Source organism: Petaurus breviceps, unplaced genomic scaffold (assembly GCF_028583685.1).
Source record: "Petaurus breviceps papuanus isolate PSGF00001 unplaced genomic scaffold, PetGlider_PUasm1.0 90919, whole genome shotgun sequence".
Classification (NCBI taxonomy): domain Eukaryota; kingdom Metazoa; phylum Chordata; class Mammalia; order Diprotodontia; family Petauridae; genus Petaurus; species Petaurus breviceps.
The window spans coordinates 26,470,808-26,488,843 of NW_027187378.1; the positions used below are offsets into that span (position 1 = coordinate 26,470,808).

The 18,036-nt window shown below is 36.6% G+C and overlaps 1 protein-coding gene across 2 annotated transcripts in view; it reads right to left on the bottom strand.

Moving 5' to 3' along the window:
* The window catches only part of INTS9 (integrator complex subunit 9), a 134,216-nt gene that overhangs the window by 84,875 nt on the left and 31,305 nt on the right, over positions 1–18,036 (bottom strand). Inside the window, exon 3 of one of the 2 annotated variants that reach the window (XM_069075643.1) lies at positions 11,971–12,031. The exons of the other annotated variant lie outside the window; for it this stretch is intronic. Within the exon in view, the coding sequence (XP_068931744.1) occupies positions 11,971–12,031 (61 nt within the window). The remainder of the gene's footprint in view (positions 1–11,970; positions 12,032–18,036) is intronic. 2 annotated transcript variants of the gene reach the window in all.

Consider the following 18,036-nt stretch of genomic DNA (forward strand, 5'->3'; position numbering starts at 1 on the left):
AAGTAAGAATCAGAAGCAATAAAAAGCTTTTCCAATTCATCCAGTGCCAAATGGATAAATAATATGAATATAAAAGATTCCATTATTAAAAAATTAGAGTACTAAAGAAGTAGGTAGGCACCTCACATAATTATGGCTAGAGGGAAAGTTATTAACCAAACAAAAGACAATTTTCATTATACAAAAGTTAAAAGCTTTTGCATGAATAAAACCAATGAAGACAGAATAGAAGACAGAGTCAAACAGGAAATCTTTACATCAAATATCAGTGATATCCAGAGAAGTAAAACAAACATCTAAGACTAAGAGCCATTCCCCAATAGAGGAGATGAAGGGTCAAAGGATTTAAAGTTTTCAAGAGAAAAACAACTAAAGTATAAATGATCATATGAAAACATGCCCTATATCAATAATAATTAGAGAAAGGTATTAATAAAAATAATGAAGCTTTACCTCATTAGCTTCAAGCTAGCAAAAATGACAAAAAACAAGACCAGTCAATAAATAAACGCTGCAGGAATAAAGGTAAATCAAGACACTGCTGGAATTTTAAGTTGGCCCAACCATTCAAGATATCGAATGTGAATTGCCTAAGTTAAATAACTGTTCATACCCTTTGACCAAGAGATTTCCTTCTTTTCTTCACTGTCTTCTTTTATCTACTAGCATTTACATTTATATAAATATGTATTCAAATTAAATACTGAAATGGATTTGAGTTAATCAATTCAAGAGTACTCTCCAATAATGCAGATCACCTCCTATCCATCTCCTGTGACTTACCCATGTCCTTCCCTAAATTACCAATGGATTCCACCCAACGTCAATCAGTCAACAAGCATTTATTATTGCTGGCAGTTGTCTTTGATTTCTTCTAACACCTTGAAGGCGCCAGTGGGATACTCTAGCCATCTGTCATCTCCTACTCTTGTCATGTGACCAGACTATCTTCTTTTCCTATCATATAATTCTTTACTGATGTCCTTTACTCTTGGCTTTTGTTGGAGTTCCTGATTGGTAATATGTTACAGCCTGCTCATACCCACCATATAGATCTCCACTGACCTCTGTAATACTTATTTTTCATTCCTTGGAGGCAGTAGTGTTCTGTATCTCAATGCCAAATAGCCACATCGGTAAAAATGTTAATACTAGAAGGCTGGGCCTTTCCTTTCACAGGAGGCTTGGGGTTTTTAGCTATCTACCCTGCTATTCTCCTCCTGTTTAACTGTGGGTCAAACTCACTCATGACATTTATTTCAGATATAGGTACTGCTGACTAAATTTTTATAGGGTTTACAGTCAAAGAGATGTTGAAATATGGACAAGAGAAATTCCTTATCTGCTTAGTCTTTCCTACATGTATAGGCCAAATTTCTTTAGGTTCACAGATCAAAGATTTTTAAAGTCAGAAGGGGCCTTAAGAGTCCAGTCCCTTCATTTAACAGGTAAGGAAACTGAGGGACAAAGAAGTTAAGTGGCTTGTCCAAGGTCACATAGTCAGTAAATATCTGAGGCAGAATTTAAAGTCAGGTTTTTCTAATAACTATAAGGTCAGTGCCCTAATCACTACACCAAACTTTGAATAATCACAGATCTCTGCTAGGAGACTGTGCAATGTTTGGGGCTTGAAGCAATCAGCCCTAAAAAACTGTGTACAGGTAGCAGAGTTTATAAACTCATATTTTATTTATGAATTTATATCTAACCTGGTGCTGCCTTTTGCAACCATTTCTCTCCATCTGACAAGTTAAGTTAAGTGGTTACTGAGGAGTACTCAATATTATCAATGAAATATCTGTGGTTCATTTCCCATTTTTTATTTTAAAATACTTGGTTAAGTAATTCATGGTTAAGTTGTTTCAGTAGTATGTTCTATCTTTTTTCTCATTATTATTCTTTCTTTCTTTTTTTTTTTTTTTGAGGAGGAAAGGCAGGGCAATTGGGATTAAGTGACTTGCCCAAAGTCACACACTTTAATAAGTGTCAAGTATCTGAGGGCGGATTTGAACTCAGGTCCTCCTGACTCCAGGGTTGGTGCTCTATTCACTGTTTTTGCTGCCAAGGAAAATAGCCTTTGGACAGGAAAGAACAGAACAAAAGTGGTGAGTTGATACTCTGTTAGATGAGGAGACTGCAACAATCACTCTTCTTGGTAAAACTGTCACCTGGTAGAGAACTATACCCTTGCTTACTAAAAAGCAATGATCTGTCTAGAATTTCGACAAAAAGGATGAAAAATAAAGCAGGAAGGAAAGTGGCGCAGCATTAGGAGACAAAATTATAAATCAGTAGCCATTGAAAATTATTCAGTAGAATAAGTAAGAACCAGAAGCAATAAAAATCTTTTCCAATTCATACATACAATTCATATACATTTAAAAAAAAAACAAATTATGATCTTAGATCCAATGAGTTGTGGTCTGACTGTACACAGACAGCTGGCTTAGGGATAACCTCCAAATTAAAAACAATTTTTTTCTTATATGCTAACTTAATAGAAATGAAAAGATAACTAAAAGAAAGATGAACTCTACAAATGACTGAAGAACTAATGATAATAAAAGTGGATAATAACTGAACCCAAGAAGAATAGGATAACCAAGAAAAAAAGGGTAGAGAAAAGGAGGGTCTAGAGCACAGTACTGGGGCACATTATGCATATGAGGCAGGACACAGGTAATGATCAAACAGATTAGACTGAGAAGGATCAGTTAGAAAGTTAGGAAGAAAACCATAGAAGAACAGTGTAATAAAACCCAGGGAAAAGAGAATATTCAGAAGGAGGGAACAATTAACTATATCAAACATATCAGAGAGGTCAAGCAGGATAAGTACCAGATAAGTACTCTTGGAGCCTCAAAACCAGGCTATGAAATTTATGACTGATCAGTATTTTCCTGTGTTCTTTAAAGCTATGTGATTTATTAAGACTCTTTAGCTGGCTCAGGTATTTCCTTGGTTACCCATTCCATATCCTTTCCTTCCTTCATTACTGAGTACCTTAGGCATTTCCACTGAGTTACAAGTTTATTTTCCTTCTTGTTTCTAATTCAGTTAGCTAGTAAGAAGATCTTCAGACCCACCTCCAAAGAAAACAACTAAGATAAAATGGATCCTATAATAATAAATTAGGTTTAAACAGTAAAACTAATAGTTTAAGGAAGGTTTTTGTTTAAAGATGGTATAGTGATATGTCCAGCATTTGTGTCTAGTGGCTTTTTTAAGCTTGACTTATTAAGAGTAACAAAAATAAGCACCGGCCCCAGTGTCGGGATGAGCTGGGGATCGAATCCGGGCTCAGATACTTAGCACCACACCCAGAAATAACTGGCTGTGTAACCTTGAGCAAGTTACTTTAAGCCCAATTACTAAAAAAAAAAAAAACCAAAAAAACGAGTAACAAAAACATAAGATCTTAATCTCTTCTGGTAAACTGAATAATTTAATAAAGACTTGTAGAAAAATTTAATTATTGAAATACCAAATGTAAATGGACAGAAATCTCTAATGAATTTAAAAATGGGATCCAACAACATGCTGCTAAAGAAAAACACATTTAGTTCAGAAAGATTTATGTAGATTGGAATTGAAAATTGACATTGCTCTAAAATTTATCATGTTTTTGCTAACAAAACCTGGAAATGGCACTGATGATAGCAAGGTCAAATTCAAACCAGAAAGCAGAGAGAGAGATAAAACAAGAATGTTGTATTACATTAAAAGGTTGTATTAAAAATGAGAAATTAGATAGTATGTCTCAAAGAAAAGTAAAACCTGTTAAATTTTTATAAGAAAATTTGTTAATGGATCAACTGAGAATACTTGGCTCTCAGTCACCAACATTTGCTAAGGGTCACTGGAGAACTGGGTAAGAATATAAATGAAGTCAGACAAATTTTCTGCCATTATGGATCTTATGTTGGAATAACACAGTATTTGTTATTTTGAGCACAGCACAAGTCATCGACATTTTTACCTCCTACTCACCCAATACTTGTTTTTGTTGTTAATTCTAACCTGCTCCATGTTTTGTTTCCAAGAGACCTTTCCCTAATTCCTCTAGGTGGAAGTGATTTCTCTCCTTTCAAATTTCTTACAATTCTTTGTTTTCTCATCTACCTTTATCACCTTTTGTGTCTCCAGTGCAGAGCTCAATATTCTGAACAAGGGAGGCATTTAATTATTTTTTAATTAAAATGGCTCCTTCTTGGGAGTACAACTGTTTTTATAATGAAGATCAATGAAAATACAGGGTTTGCATTAATGCTGAGTTTGCTGAAACATAAAGTTAGAAGGTATTATTTTTAAATTTTGGACCAACATTCACTCAGTACACTAAGTCATATAGCAGGCTAAAGATTTTAGTTATTTAAAATTACTTCACTTGTAATCTTTATCCATAAGTTGTAGAGTGTCAACTAAAATTTTTTGCATATGTAATTTATTATTCTAAGTCTCCTAGCAAGACTTTGATTAAAAAAAAACAAAACACTAAAGCTCAAACTCCTACTACCTTATAAAGTCAAGACTGTTTACTTCTCTATGTGTAAGTAGCCAAACCTCAGCTAAGCCAACAAGACGTTGAAACCAATTACAGTGTATCTGCCAACTAATAACAAATGAGCAATTATACTTAATGGCAGAAGTCTCTTCAAGAACTCCCTCAAAATGATATTAGGAATGATTAAAGCCAGATCATGGATGTTTCAGTGTCTTGTCTGATCTTAAATTAATTTTGTAATTTCATTCTAAATAATGCTGCATTAAGGCATGTCTACTTTCTATGATAAAGCACTGTCCCTTGACCTTTAGCCTTCCTGGCCCTGGTAACTGTATTTACCATTCAAAACATTAATGTGCATTATTTAACATTACCTTTGAAAGAATAATAGGCAGATATACCATATAAGTCATTCTCCTTACCATATACTGGCTCTGGGAACCTTTTGAAACCCTAGTAAGAAAAGAACCCTTTATATCTAGTATGAAAGCTACTTTGAAATAAATCAGGTCTATTGAGTTTCTAAATATCATATACTTAAAAAAACCCAAACAACCCCCCCCCCCACAGTTTTTACTGTGATTTGTTTTTTTTAATATTATTCAGTTTGTGCTTTAGCAGAGGGTATACTTAAGAGGAGAGGCAGCTGAGTGGCTCTGTGAATAGAGCAGTGGGCCTGGAGTCAGAAAGACTTGAGTTCAATTTTGACCTCCTGGGTAAGTCACTTAAACTCTGACTTAATGCACTGGAGAAGGAAATGGCAAAACATTCAAATATCTCTGCTAAGAAAATCTCACAGACAGCATTGGTGTGCTATGGTCCCCTGGGTCATGAAGAATCAGACACAACAGAACAACTCAACAATAGTTACAGCATATGTAAAAAAATATAATTTTCAGGGCAGATAGGTGGCACAGTGAATAAAGTGCCAGCTCCGGAGTCAGGAGGACCCGAGTTCGTGTTCCGGCCTCAGACACTTAACACCCACACCAAAAAAAAACTAGCCGTGTAACCTTGGGCAAGTTACTTAACCCCAATTGCCCTCCAAAAGGCAAAAAAAAAATTCATTTTCTGCATATGTAATTTATTATTCTGTCTCCTAGCAAAAACTTTGATTAAAAAAAACAAAACCAATTCCAAACTCCTACTACCTTGTAAGAGTCAAGACTGTTACCCTCTCTATGTGTAAGTAGTCAAACCTCAGTTAAGCCAACAAGATGATGAAACTAATTACAGTATATCACTAATTTTTTTCATTTAGCAATACATATACAAATACATACAAACATATATACATGCAAACATATATTTCTGTTCACATGCATACACAGAAGACAGGCAAACACACATAAAAGAATAAGACCATGGACAAAGCACTTAAACTTTTTGGGCTTCAGTTTCCTCATTTGTAAAATGAAGCAACTCTAAATCTTATGAGCCTATAATTATATTCTGACAAATTACAGTATTTTGAGAATATTCAAGGGTCAGTGAGATGGCACAGACAGAACACTGGGGGGTCCTGGAGTCAAGAGGATACGAGTTCAAATCTGGCCCCAGACACTTACTATGTGACCCTGGAGAAATCACTTACCCCCAAATGCCAACCAAGAAAAATATTCAAGCTCCTTATTCTTATTCAATTTTCCAACTGGATGAGATTAAAAGAAAAAGGCTCTGGGAAGAAGGATGACCTGGATAAACTCCAACTTAGCATGGTATAGGAGAAAACGAATTTTTCCTCTGCTGATTTTTTATATATCCTTGAGTAAATCATTTCACAGAACTGGAGAATTTCAAAGCTGGGGGGAACTCAGAGGTCACTGAGCATAATACAAACATGACCAAAGAATCTTTTCTATTGACATCCCCAATAAATGATTATTCTGTCATTAATCAATTAACACAAACTTTATTAAGACATCAAATGAGGGGGAACTCAGTACTTTAAAGCCACTCCATTTCACTTTTGGATGGTTCTACTTGTTACAAAGTTTTTCCTTATATTCTTTTACTTTTCCTTGAACTTTGGTTCCCTCATCTGTAAAACAAACACAATACTGTTTTTTAAAAGAAAGATCCAATTCAACAGTTTGAATCTATGCACAAAGGGCTATACAATTGTGCACAATGTTTGACCTAGCAATATCACTACTAGGCTTGTATCCCAAAGAAATCAAAGAAAAAGGAAAAGGACTTAAATACATAAAAATATTCATATTAGCTCTTCGTGAGGTGGCAAAGAATTATAAATTGAGGGGATACTCTACAATTGGCAAATGGCTGAAAAAGTTGTGATATATGACTGTGATAGAATACTACTGTACTATAAGAAATGATGAGGACAGTTTCAGAAAAACCTGGGAAAGATCTATTTGAAATGATGCAAAGTGAAGTGGGCAGAACCAGGAGATCTGTAACAGTTACAGCAATATTGTAACAATGATCAAATGTGAAAGATTTAGCTACTCTGATCAATACAATAATCCAAGAGAATTCCCAAGGACTCATGATGAAAAATGCTTATAAAATCCTCCAATTCATATAAAAGGTAACTCTGAAGAAATTCTGGGGCTACAGAACCCACAAAATGTCACAGAGAAACTAATCTCTCACTGAGGACAGCTCAGCAGGCCGGCAGCAAGTGGCTAGTACAGCACTCTGGGAGGCGAGCCCAGCCCCACAGGAGCAGGAGGTTTTAGCCCCAAGCTGGGCCTGACCAACCACCAGCTGGAGGGACTTCAGATCACTAGCAGCTGTGGCAGTTTCCAGAATTATCAACACATAGATGCTAAGGACAAAGTGAGAGGTCAGTGCAATGTGGACTTTGGGATCCAGTAGCTGGGAGTGCGTTGGCTTTTGCCACTGGGGCAAGAAGTGGCTGAGGCACTGCGGCCCTGCAGCCCCAGCCACTGGTGGCTGCTTCAGCTCCTGGACTGCACACTGTAGGGGGACCAAGCACCAGTCTGAGGGTAATCGCTCTTGTTTATCCTACTTGGATCTGGATCACTGTCTAGGGTGGAGGTCCTGGGGTGTGCGAACAGCTTACCAGAGAGTGTGGAGGCTTCAGAGAGGGCACCCAACTAATAACTTTGGCAGCTGAGAAAACCCCAGTGTTTGGTACAAGGCTCCCCTGTCTGGTAGCAGAGTCCTACTGTAGCAAAAAGCCCAAAAGTCAAGTAATTGAGTGGCAACATGAGCAGGCAAAGGAAGCAAAACAAACAGAGCAATCCAATTTTACATTCCTATTTGGGGGGCAAAAAGGATCAAAGCATGGAACAGGAAGAAGACAGTGAAGTCAGAACTCCTGCACCAAAAGCTTTAAAGAAAAATACGAGCTGGTTACAGGCCATAGAGGACCTTAAGAAGGACTTTGAAAAGCAAATAAGGGAAGTGGAGGGAAAATTGGGAAGAGAAATGAGAACGATGCAAGAAAATTATGAAATGAGAGTCAACAGCCTGACTGAAGAAAATAACACTTTAAAAAACAGACTAATTCAAAGGGCAAAAGAGGCTCAAAAAGGCAATGAGGAGAAGAATGCCTTAAAAAGCTGAATTTGCCAGATGGAAAAAGAATCTCAAAAGCTCACTGAAGAGAATCATTCCTTCAGAATTAGACTGGGAGCAGGGGTGGCCAGGTAGCACAGTGAGTAAGAGCACCGGCTCCAGTGTTGAGAAGACCTGGAGATCGAATCCCAGGCTCAGACACTTAGCACCCACCCAGAAATAACTGGCTGTGTAACCTTCAGCAAGTTACTTAACCCCGACTGCTTTAAAAACAAACAAACAAAAAAAAAAACAAAAAAAAAAGAATTAGACTGGAGCAAATGGAAGCTAGTGACTTTATGAGAAATCAAGATACTATTAAACAGATATAAATGAAAAAATAGAAGGCAATGTGAAATATCTCATTGGAAAAACCACTGACCTGGAAAATAGATCCAGGAGAGATAATTTAAAAATTATTGGACTACCTGAAATCCATGATCAAAAAAAGAACCTAGAAATCATCATTCAAGAAATTCTCAAGGAAAGCTGCCCTGATGGTTTAGAACCAGAGGGCAAAACAAAGGCTGAAAGAATCCACTGATCACCTCCTGAAAAAGATCCCAAAAAGAAAACTCCTAGGAATATTATAGCCAGGTTCTGAAATACCCAGATCAAGGAAAGAATATTACAAGCAGCCAGGAAGAAACATTTTGAATATTGTGAAAACACAATCAGGATAACCCAGGATCTGGCAGCTTCTACACTGAGGGATCGAAGGGCTTGGAAGATGATATTCCGGAGATCAAAGGAGCTGGGATTAAAACCAAGAATCACTTACCCAACAAAACTGAGTATCATGTTTCAGGGGAAAATATGGTCATTCAGTGGAATAGAGGACTTTCAAACATTCTTGATGAAAAAACCAGAGTTGAATAGAAAATTTGACATTCAGATACAAGAAGCAAGAGAAGCATGAGAAGGTAAACAGGGAAAAGAAATCATAAGGAACTTATCAAGTTGAACTATTTACATTCCTACATGGAAAAATGATAATTGTAACTGATGAAACTTTTCTCAATATGAAAATTGTTGAAGAGAATAGAAATATATGTGTGTATATATGTACATATGTGTATATATGTATATATATACATCTTTATAGGAGGGTATATGGGCATATGAATACATATGTGAGTGTGTATATATGTTTACAGGCATACATAGATAGAGGGTACAGGACCAATTTAATAGGAAGGGATGATACTTAAAAGGTGAAATTAAGAGGTGAGAGGAATATAATGAGAGGAGATGGGAGAGACAGAGTGGGGTAAACTATCTCATATAGAAGAGGCAAGGGAAAATGGTTACAATGGAGGGGAAGAACAGGAAGGCAAAAGGGAATGGGTCAACCTTATTCTCGTTGAATTTGGCTTAGGGAGGGAATGACATACACACTAAATAGGGTATCTCACCCTACAGTAGGAAAGAAGGGGATCAGAGGGGCAATGATGGAAGGGAGGGCAGGCTGGGGGGGAGGGAAGTTGGAAGCACCCACTTTTGAAAAGGGACAGGATCAAAGCAGAGAATAGAACAAGTGGGAGGTGGGATAGGAGGGAGGGAAATATAGTCAGTCTTTTCAATATATCCACTATGGAAATGTTTTACATAGCTACACACATACAACTTATACTGAATTGCTTATCTTCCTAGTAAGGGTGGGTGACAAGAGAGGAAGAAAATGAATCTGGAATTCAAAGTTTAAAATCAAATGTTAAAAAAAAATATATATATATATGTATATACTATTACTAATATTATTTTACATGTAACCAGGAAAAGAGATATACAGGCATTTGGGCATAGAGATCCATCATGTCCTACTGGAAAGTCGAAGAGGGTATGGGAGAAGATGTGGGAGAGAGCAGATTGGAAGAGGGGATATCCAGTGGGATTGCTATTTTGGGGCAGTGGGTAGGGAAAAAACAGGGAGAAAATTTGTAATTCAAAATCTGGCAGAAATGAATGATGTAAACCAGAAGTTAATAAAGCATTTGTTAAAAATAAATGCTTATATACCTCCAGAGAGAGAGCTGATGAACTCTGAGTACGAACTGAAATATAATTTTTTCACTTTCTTCATTTTTCTTGCCTTTTTTTTGGTAACAAGGCTAATATGGAAATGTCCTACATGATTTCATATGTATAACTGATATCACACTGTGTGCCTTCCTAATGCTTAGAGAGAATTTGGAATTCAAATTTTTTTTAAATGAATGGCATAAATAATGAATTATAAAAAGTCAGTTCAAGAAATTCATCTATTGTCCAACAACAAGGTAATGATAAAACTAGAAGAGGACCCAAGATTCAGAATTCTAGAATTCTCTTCTTTTATATATTTTTTCTTCTTCTTTATTCTATGCTACTCTCAATTCTGTAGCTTAAAAGACCTATTCTGCTGTGCTTCCAGGCATATAGCTTAGACCCATTACTAAAAACTCGTCAAGTCACTACATTGAAACAATATATTAAAAAAACCCCCCACTATTTTAAGATGTTTCCATTGTCACTGTCATCTGTTTCCTATGTTGAAGCTAATGCTACTTTTGATTTAGTGTTCTGAGGGAGTTTTTAAAATGACTCTGCTAGTATTTAAGTCATATCTTTCAAAACACATTTTTACTTCATTAAGTCTTACAGTCAGTGGAGCTGCTGAAGAGAGCTAGACTCAATTCTTCTGCTACTATTATCTTTAAAATTATCACTTTATTTCTTAACGCAACAGTTGTACTTCCACTGTTCATTGTATAGAGCACAAAAATTGGCTCAATTTCTAGGTAGAGTTTATAGCACAACATTTTGATAATGAAGGCTGACATTTAAATAAAAGTATCTGAAGATTTACTGACTATAGTATGTCTTTTAAAAAGTAACATATATATCCACTGCTTTAAAATTTGCAAAGCATTTTTCTTCCTAACATCTCTTATAAGGTAGTTCTATACTGTGCTCTGATAAATGTATTCAATGTGGAGTCAGAAGAAATGGATTTGAATTCTGGTTCCACTCTGTTACTTCTGTGAACAAGGGTCATTTAAACTTGTTCTGTCTTATCTCTTCACCTGTAAAATGACATAGCAGTCCACAAGCATTTATTTATTGTGTCCTAGAGCTCTGGTGCTTAATGTGTGGTTAGAGCCTTCTAGCTCTTAATGTGGAGTGCCAGAATATGGCAACAGAAGATCAATTTTATAAAGCATTTTAAAGTTTACATAGGGCTTTCATCACAATCACCCTAGTAGGCAGGCAGTATGTTTACTATCACTTCCATTTTACAGAAGAAACTGATATGCAGAGATTTTAAGTGATTTAGCATCACAGAATTTAGAGGCAGAACAGCCCCTAGTCATTGAGTTGATTCTCCTCATGAAGAGAGGATTGACTAGAATGGGACTGTTTTTGTTAGCTTAAAAAACACATTCATCAACAAGGCTTTACTTTACTTTGGCAGTCATTTCTTCCTCCCTAGATAGATCCTATGTGACAAAGAAACATGAGTAGAAGCATCTCTGATACAAGGGCTGCACCTGATATTTCTGTACCCACTCTCTGCTGTGAGGAGGGAGGATGCTTCATTATCAGCTCTTTGATCTTTATCCCAACTCTCTCATTTTTACATATGAGGAAATCAAGAATGAGAGAGGGGAAATGAATGGCCCAATACCACACACACTGTAAACAGCAGAGCCGGATTCAAATCCAAGTCAGTTCCTCCAAATCCCTGGCTCTTTTGCTGCTCCTATTTTTACAAGACCCACCAAGGAGTGAAACCTTCAGCACTGATCTTAGTGCTTTTCATGTCAAGACAGAGTATGGGTCAAGAGTCAACACAGCTGCCTAGCTGCTACAATAAGGGCAGATCCATTGCGTTTAGGTGCCTTTCTGTAGGCTAACAACACTCTCTTAGTCAACGTTACCTTGTCCAAGAAAGTATTTCCATCCTTTAAAGCCCAGCCAGGAAGATTAGACAGCCTAGGACTGAAAAACAAATACAAAAGATTAAACTGACTTAAATACATTACAAATGCTCAGTGATTTCTTTGTAACTGCACTTTCTCAATAAAGTTTAAAACACTTTGTAATTACTGGTAAGTCTATTCATCCACAATGGTGAAAAGAAATTGTTTGGTGACAACCACAAGAATTTTGCAGTAATGGGAAGCAAAAGATCAAACAGTAGCCACAGAGTTTTGAACTAGATTATGGAATGAATAGAACGCCATTGAAAGTAACAAAGTAAAAAACAGATTCTATCAGACAGAATCTTCACAGTAGAAAGTTCTGGGTTCTTTTTTTATCTACATTATTGACTTACAACCTCCCACAGGATTAATACTTATTCTTACTAGCCTAAATTTTCCTCTCTTATAAAATGAGGATAGTTTTTAGAGAGAGTGATATGGTAGAATAATCTTAATAATTTTAATCTTACATGTTGGGGATTTAAGTCTCTTAGTATCTAGGACACCTGAGTTTTCTGATTTGTAAGATAAGGACAGTTAAAATCTGTACTAAAAGACAGTGATGCAGACAGAGAACCAGCCTTAGAGTCAGGAAAACTTAGGTTCAAGTCCTGCTTCAAATACTAACTATGCCCCGGGCAACTCTTCTGAGTTAAAGATGAATAGCCAATCTGTACCACAGGAAGACATTTCCAAACTAGAAGTCTGGTTTTTACAAGGAAAAGGCTTTGGAAATAGAAAAGTGCCATTAAGTGTGGTTATTAGTACTACCTATCTGCAAATGTTACAGTGTGATAACACAACATCTAACTAGTTAATTTTGGGAAAAAGCTTTGAGTTCCACATATAGGTTACATAAAAATGACTTTAGCACTCTGGAAATCATTGTGTTCCAGCATCAAAGGAATCAAAAGTGTGAAATAAATGTTCAGAAGTATAAGACAGAACTTAATTAATTCCCAGAAGGGACAGGGGAGGAAAGGTTTTAAAAAAGAAAGACAAGTACTGGTGAGAGGCAAACTGAAAGACTAAGGAGACAGGGGAAGGAAGAGCCTATCAGGCATAAGAGATTGATAGCAACAGGATTTCAGTTCTTCTGAGAAAAATTAAGGTCTCAGATTTGAAAATATAAAGTGGAGTTACATGTGTAGGACAAAAAGGACTCTGTAGCCAGAAACCAAATAGTAGTATAATTCCCTCTGACATTTTTTGGTGGGTTCTGACATTGTAACTGGTGATTGATGGATATGAAATAGCCTGAGCAGTCACATAAATAATGTAAGCCAGCATATCACTCTTCTAGATAAATAGGGTAAGGTTAAGAGCTTCCTGCTTTTTCATTTGCATGCTTATATTGGGTTTGAGCAAAACAGTGAAAATATATCTATTTGGGGAAAATTGCTTGGGAGAAATGAATGAAAGGAGTTGGTGTAAATGCTGTCTGCTGGAGAAATCTTTAACCATTTTGGGGGTTTTCTGTTCTCTTTAATATTTCAATGACTCTATGATATCATGGATATGGGTATTCCCACCAATGATTCAAATCACAACTATTTATGAGTTCCAGAGCTGGAAAGGTCCTCAGAACTAGTTCATTCTTCATTTACAGTTGAGGAAATTGAGGTTGTGGGAGGTTAGTGACTTGCCCAATGACACAAAGGCATTAACAGGCAGAAACAGGATTTGTACTCAGATTCCCTAACTCAAGAGCTGGTGCTCTCTCCACTGCCTTTCCTCCTGTGAGACTGTGGTCCCTGTCTTCTGTAGATTCCCACATGGCTGTCCACCTAATATTGCAAAGATACCAGTGGAATGCACAGGTGCTCCAAGTTTCACCACACCAAGAAAAAAAATCTGAGAGTTGCCTTTTCATTACAATTTTGCTTCATATTTGTAACTACTCATTTTTTTAGACTTGAGGAAATGGAACTTTAAAACATACTACATAGGGGCGGCCAGGTGGCTCAGCGAGTAAGAGCACCGGCTCCAGTGTCAGGATGACCTGGATCAAATCCGGCCTCAGATACTCAGCACCACACCCAGAAATAACTGGCCGTGTAACCTTGAGCAAGTTACTTAACCCCTATTGCTTATAAAAAAAAAAACAACATACTACAGAGAGGACTGTGATAAACTAGTGAAGACTAGTTTATAGTCTAGATCACATGTATTTTAACTCCACAGCCACATGTGTATTTAAATAAGGTAGATGGGACTTTAAAACACTGATGTGATCACAGACCCACTGAGGTAATGAAACAAGATTTTATATGATTAATTTCAGTAAGTAGACAAAGTTATCTTGAAGGGGCATGCTCCATCTATTATTTCTGATATGCAGTATTTTCATCTGAAAGTGTTTATTCACATGAATAATTCATCATGTGTCTTTTAACAGCTTTGTTAGGTGTGACAATCTGAATTTCCTTACTAACGTGGTCAAACTGCTGAAACAGTAGTCAGATATAAACTGTATGATGGCTATTTTGATATTTGAGAAACAAAGTATGAAAGTTATAGCTCTATTCCACTAGCTAGTAAACATTGATAGAGATGTATACAAGTGGTCTAATTTTAAGAAAACCTAACATTGGGGCAGCTAGGTGGTGCAGTGAATAGAACACTGGCTCTGGAGTCAGGAGGACCTGAGTTCAAATCTGGCCTCAGACACTTAATGCTTACTAGCTGTGTGACCTTGGGCAAGTCGCTTAACCTTAACTGCCCTCCAAAAAGCAAAAAAGAAAAAAAAATGAAAGCCTAACATCTAAAAATCAAGTAATATGTCTTTCACTTGCCTGGTATCACAAAAGAAATGAGATAATCCACCTAAGTATTTTCAGTAACTGATACTTACATTGTTAAGTACTCAAACTTTTTATTTATTTAATGATTTTGAGTGGAAATCTTAATATTTATTAGAGAATAACTTGCCTTTTATAAGAGGATTTTAAAAGATCTGGCACTGTGATTTTATTTGTGGAAGGAGCTCTTTGTGTAGATACTCTCTGGACTGATGGGAAGTTGACAACATGCATGACCCTCTTGTGTCAAGTCTTGGAGAGATGCTTGGGGGCACGTAGAGGTTAACTGACTTGTCTATAGTAACATACCTAATACATATCAGATGGAGGGTTTAAACCCTGATGTCCTGCCTCCAAGGCCAGTTCTTTATCTACTATGCTATTTGGTTTTTCAACAAGATTTAAATTATGCTCTCTCTATTCTTTCTTTTTTTTTTTTTTTAAGCAACTGGGGTTAAGTAGCTTGCTCAAGGTTATACGGCCAGTTATTTCTGGGTGTAGTGCTAAGTATCTGAGACCGGATTTGATCCCAGGTCATCCCAACACTGGGGCCGGCACTCTTACTCACTGCGCCACCTGGCCCTCAGCAATTGGGGTTAAGTAACTTGCTCAAGATTACATGGCCAGGTGTTTCTGGGTAGGTGCTAAGCCCGGATTGGATCCCAGGTCATCCCAACACTGGGGCCGGCGCTCTTACTCACTGCGCCACCTGGATGCCCCTTTCTCTATGCTTTCTTGACAATTCCAAGAGTCATTGTTATAAATACCGATTACTGGACAGCTCTATACCAGAGCAGTGCATTCAGGGACTGTGGAGACATGCAGGGCTGTTGTCATTGTACTTCTTCTAACAGTCTTCCCCACTTATCATTATCTGCTGATTTTAATGGGGTGGGCTGAAAAATCAAATAACCTTGCTCACTGGGATTATATGTAAAGCAAGAGCAACAAGGCTCTGAGTAAGGTTTTTGCACATGGACAAAGTGGCATTTATTTGGTCCTTGAATACATTATTCGTAGCTGAACTTGCCGAATAAGTTAACTCCAGATAAGTGAGATGCCACTGTGCTCATTTAGAAAACGGACACAATGAACAGTTATCTATAATTCACTAAGGTTGGATTTTTTTTGCCTCATGAGAGAATTCACTTAGTTCCTTTAAACCTGTTTTTCAAAAAAATTTGAAAATAAATAAAGTAGTTTGACTACTGAAATATAATTGATTTCCTTGGCAATCCTCTATTTTATTTCATCCATTTAAAAACATTATTCTGAGAAGGAGTCTTTAGGTTCAAACAGACTGGCAAGGGGGTTTATGACACAAAAAAGGTTAAGAACATCTACTTTACAGCTCTTTTTGTGGTGGCAAAGAACTGGAAATTAAGGGGATGCACATCAACTGGGAAATGGCTGAACAAGTTGTGGTATATGAATGTAATGGAATACTACTGTGCTATAAGAAATGCTGATCAGGTGGATTTCAGAAAAATCTGGAAAGACTTACACGAATTGATGCAAATTGAAGTGAGCAGAACCAGAACACTGTACATAGTAACAGCAACATCTTGAGGTGATCAGCTATGATTGACTTAGTTCTTCTCAGCAATAAAATGATCCAAGACAATTTAAAAAAACTCATGAGAGAAAATAATATTTACAATCAGAGAAATATGGAGCTGAATGCAGATCGAAGCTTATTTACACTTTTTTGTTTCATGTTTATTTTCCTTTGGTAAACTATAAAATTTTTATGCAAACTGTTTCTTCTTTTACAACATGACTAATATAGAAATAGATTTTACGTGATTGCACATATATAACCTATATCAAGTTGTTTACTGTCCTAAGGGAGCAAAGGGATAAAGTGAGAAAATTTGGAACTCAAAATTTTATGAAAACTGAATGTTAAAAATTGTCTTCATACGTAATTGGAAAAAAAATACTATTAAAAAGAACCTCTGTTTTAGACAGTAAGATACACTAACATACTGAAAACAATTTGATAAATATGTATGTACCTGCGGCTTTTCAGATATACTATTAAATGTATCAAGTGAGACAAACTTGTATGTGTGAATACTCAAAGTGATACTACAATGATGGGCAATATGGCACATCCAGGTTGCTGGACAACATTATTTCTGGAAGAAAACATACTGATACACTGTATCAACCTTTACACTACTTTATTAGGTACTTTCTACTTCACATATACTTTGTACTATTTCTCTATCTTCTTTTCATTATAATCTTTGTAACAATAGCTAACATTTATATAAGTGGTTTAAGGTTTGCAAAGTACTTTACATGTGCTTTTTTTTGGTCCTCCCAACTCTGTGAGGTAGATGCTATTATTAAACCCTATTTTCCAGATCAAGAAACGGAGGCAAGGAGAGGTTAAGAGACTTGTCCAGGGTCACAGAGCTAGTAACTGAGGTAGGATTTAAACTCATTTATTCTTGATTCCAAGTCTTAATACTCTATTCATTGTGCCATCTCACTTCTCAAATGGAAATCTGTCAAGGATGTTGTAGAAAGAATTCCTGTTGAAGCATTAGCTTAGCTATTGCTTAGTTATTGCTGTTCCTGGAATCCCAAACTATAGAAGGGTAAACTATCTAAGCCCCTAGGACTGGCAGCATTCTGGGTTGTGCATAAGTTTATCAGCCTTTACTGCTTTTAATCCTCTTGTCCTTAACTCCACTAATTTATTTTCTATTCCACAACTCTTTGCCTCCATCTGGCACAATACCTTCCCTTGCCTCCCAGAAGAGAGGTTTGGGAAGATCTCACCACTGCTGCTTTATGGGGTGACCTCCATCTGCTATAAAGTGTCCTCTCCTCCAATTTTCTCAACACATTCTCAGTATCCTCCATTCAGGATAGCATAAGTCATTTTTTAGTTTTGTTCAATTCTCCAAAAACTGTGGTTGCTATCTTTTTATGTAGCAACTTAAATGCCAATCCCTAAAGGTTTTCATGTTCTACATGCATGTTTTCCTTCTACTACCATCATTATTAATGATGAATTAAGAGAAAGTAGAGAAGGTAGAGCTTCTAGTCCTATTTCTGCCATAATTTCATTTTACAGTTTTTGAAAGTCACTTTCCTTGAGTTTACTTACTACAATGTGGAGGATTTATATTAGTTATGATGAAGGATTTTCTGAAGGAGTCAGCAGATTTGCAAGTACATGCCACTGGTAACAAAGGGATGGATT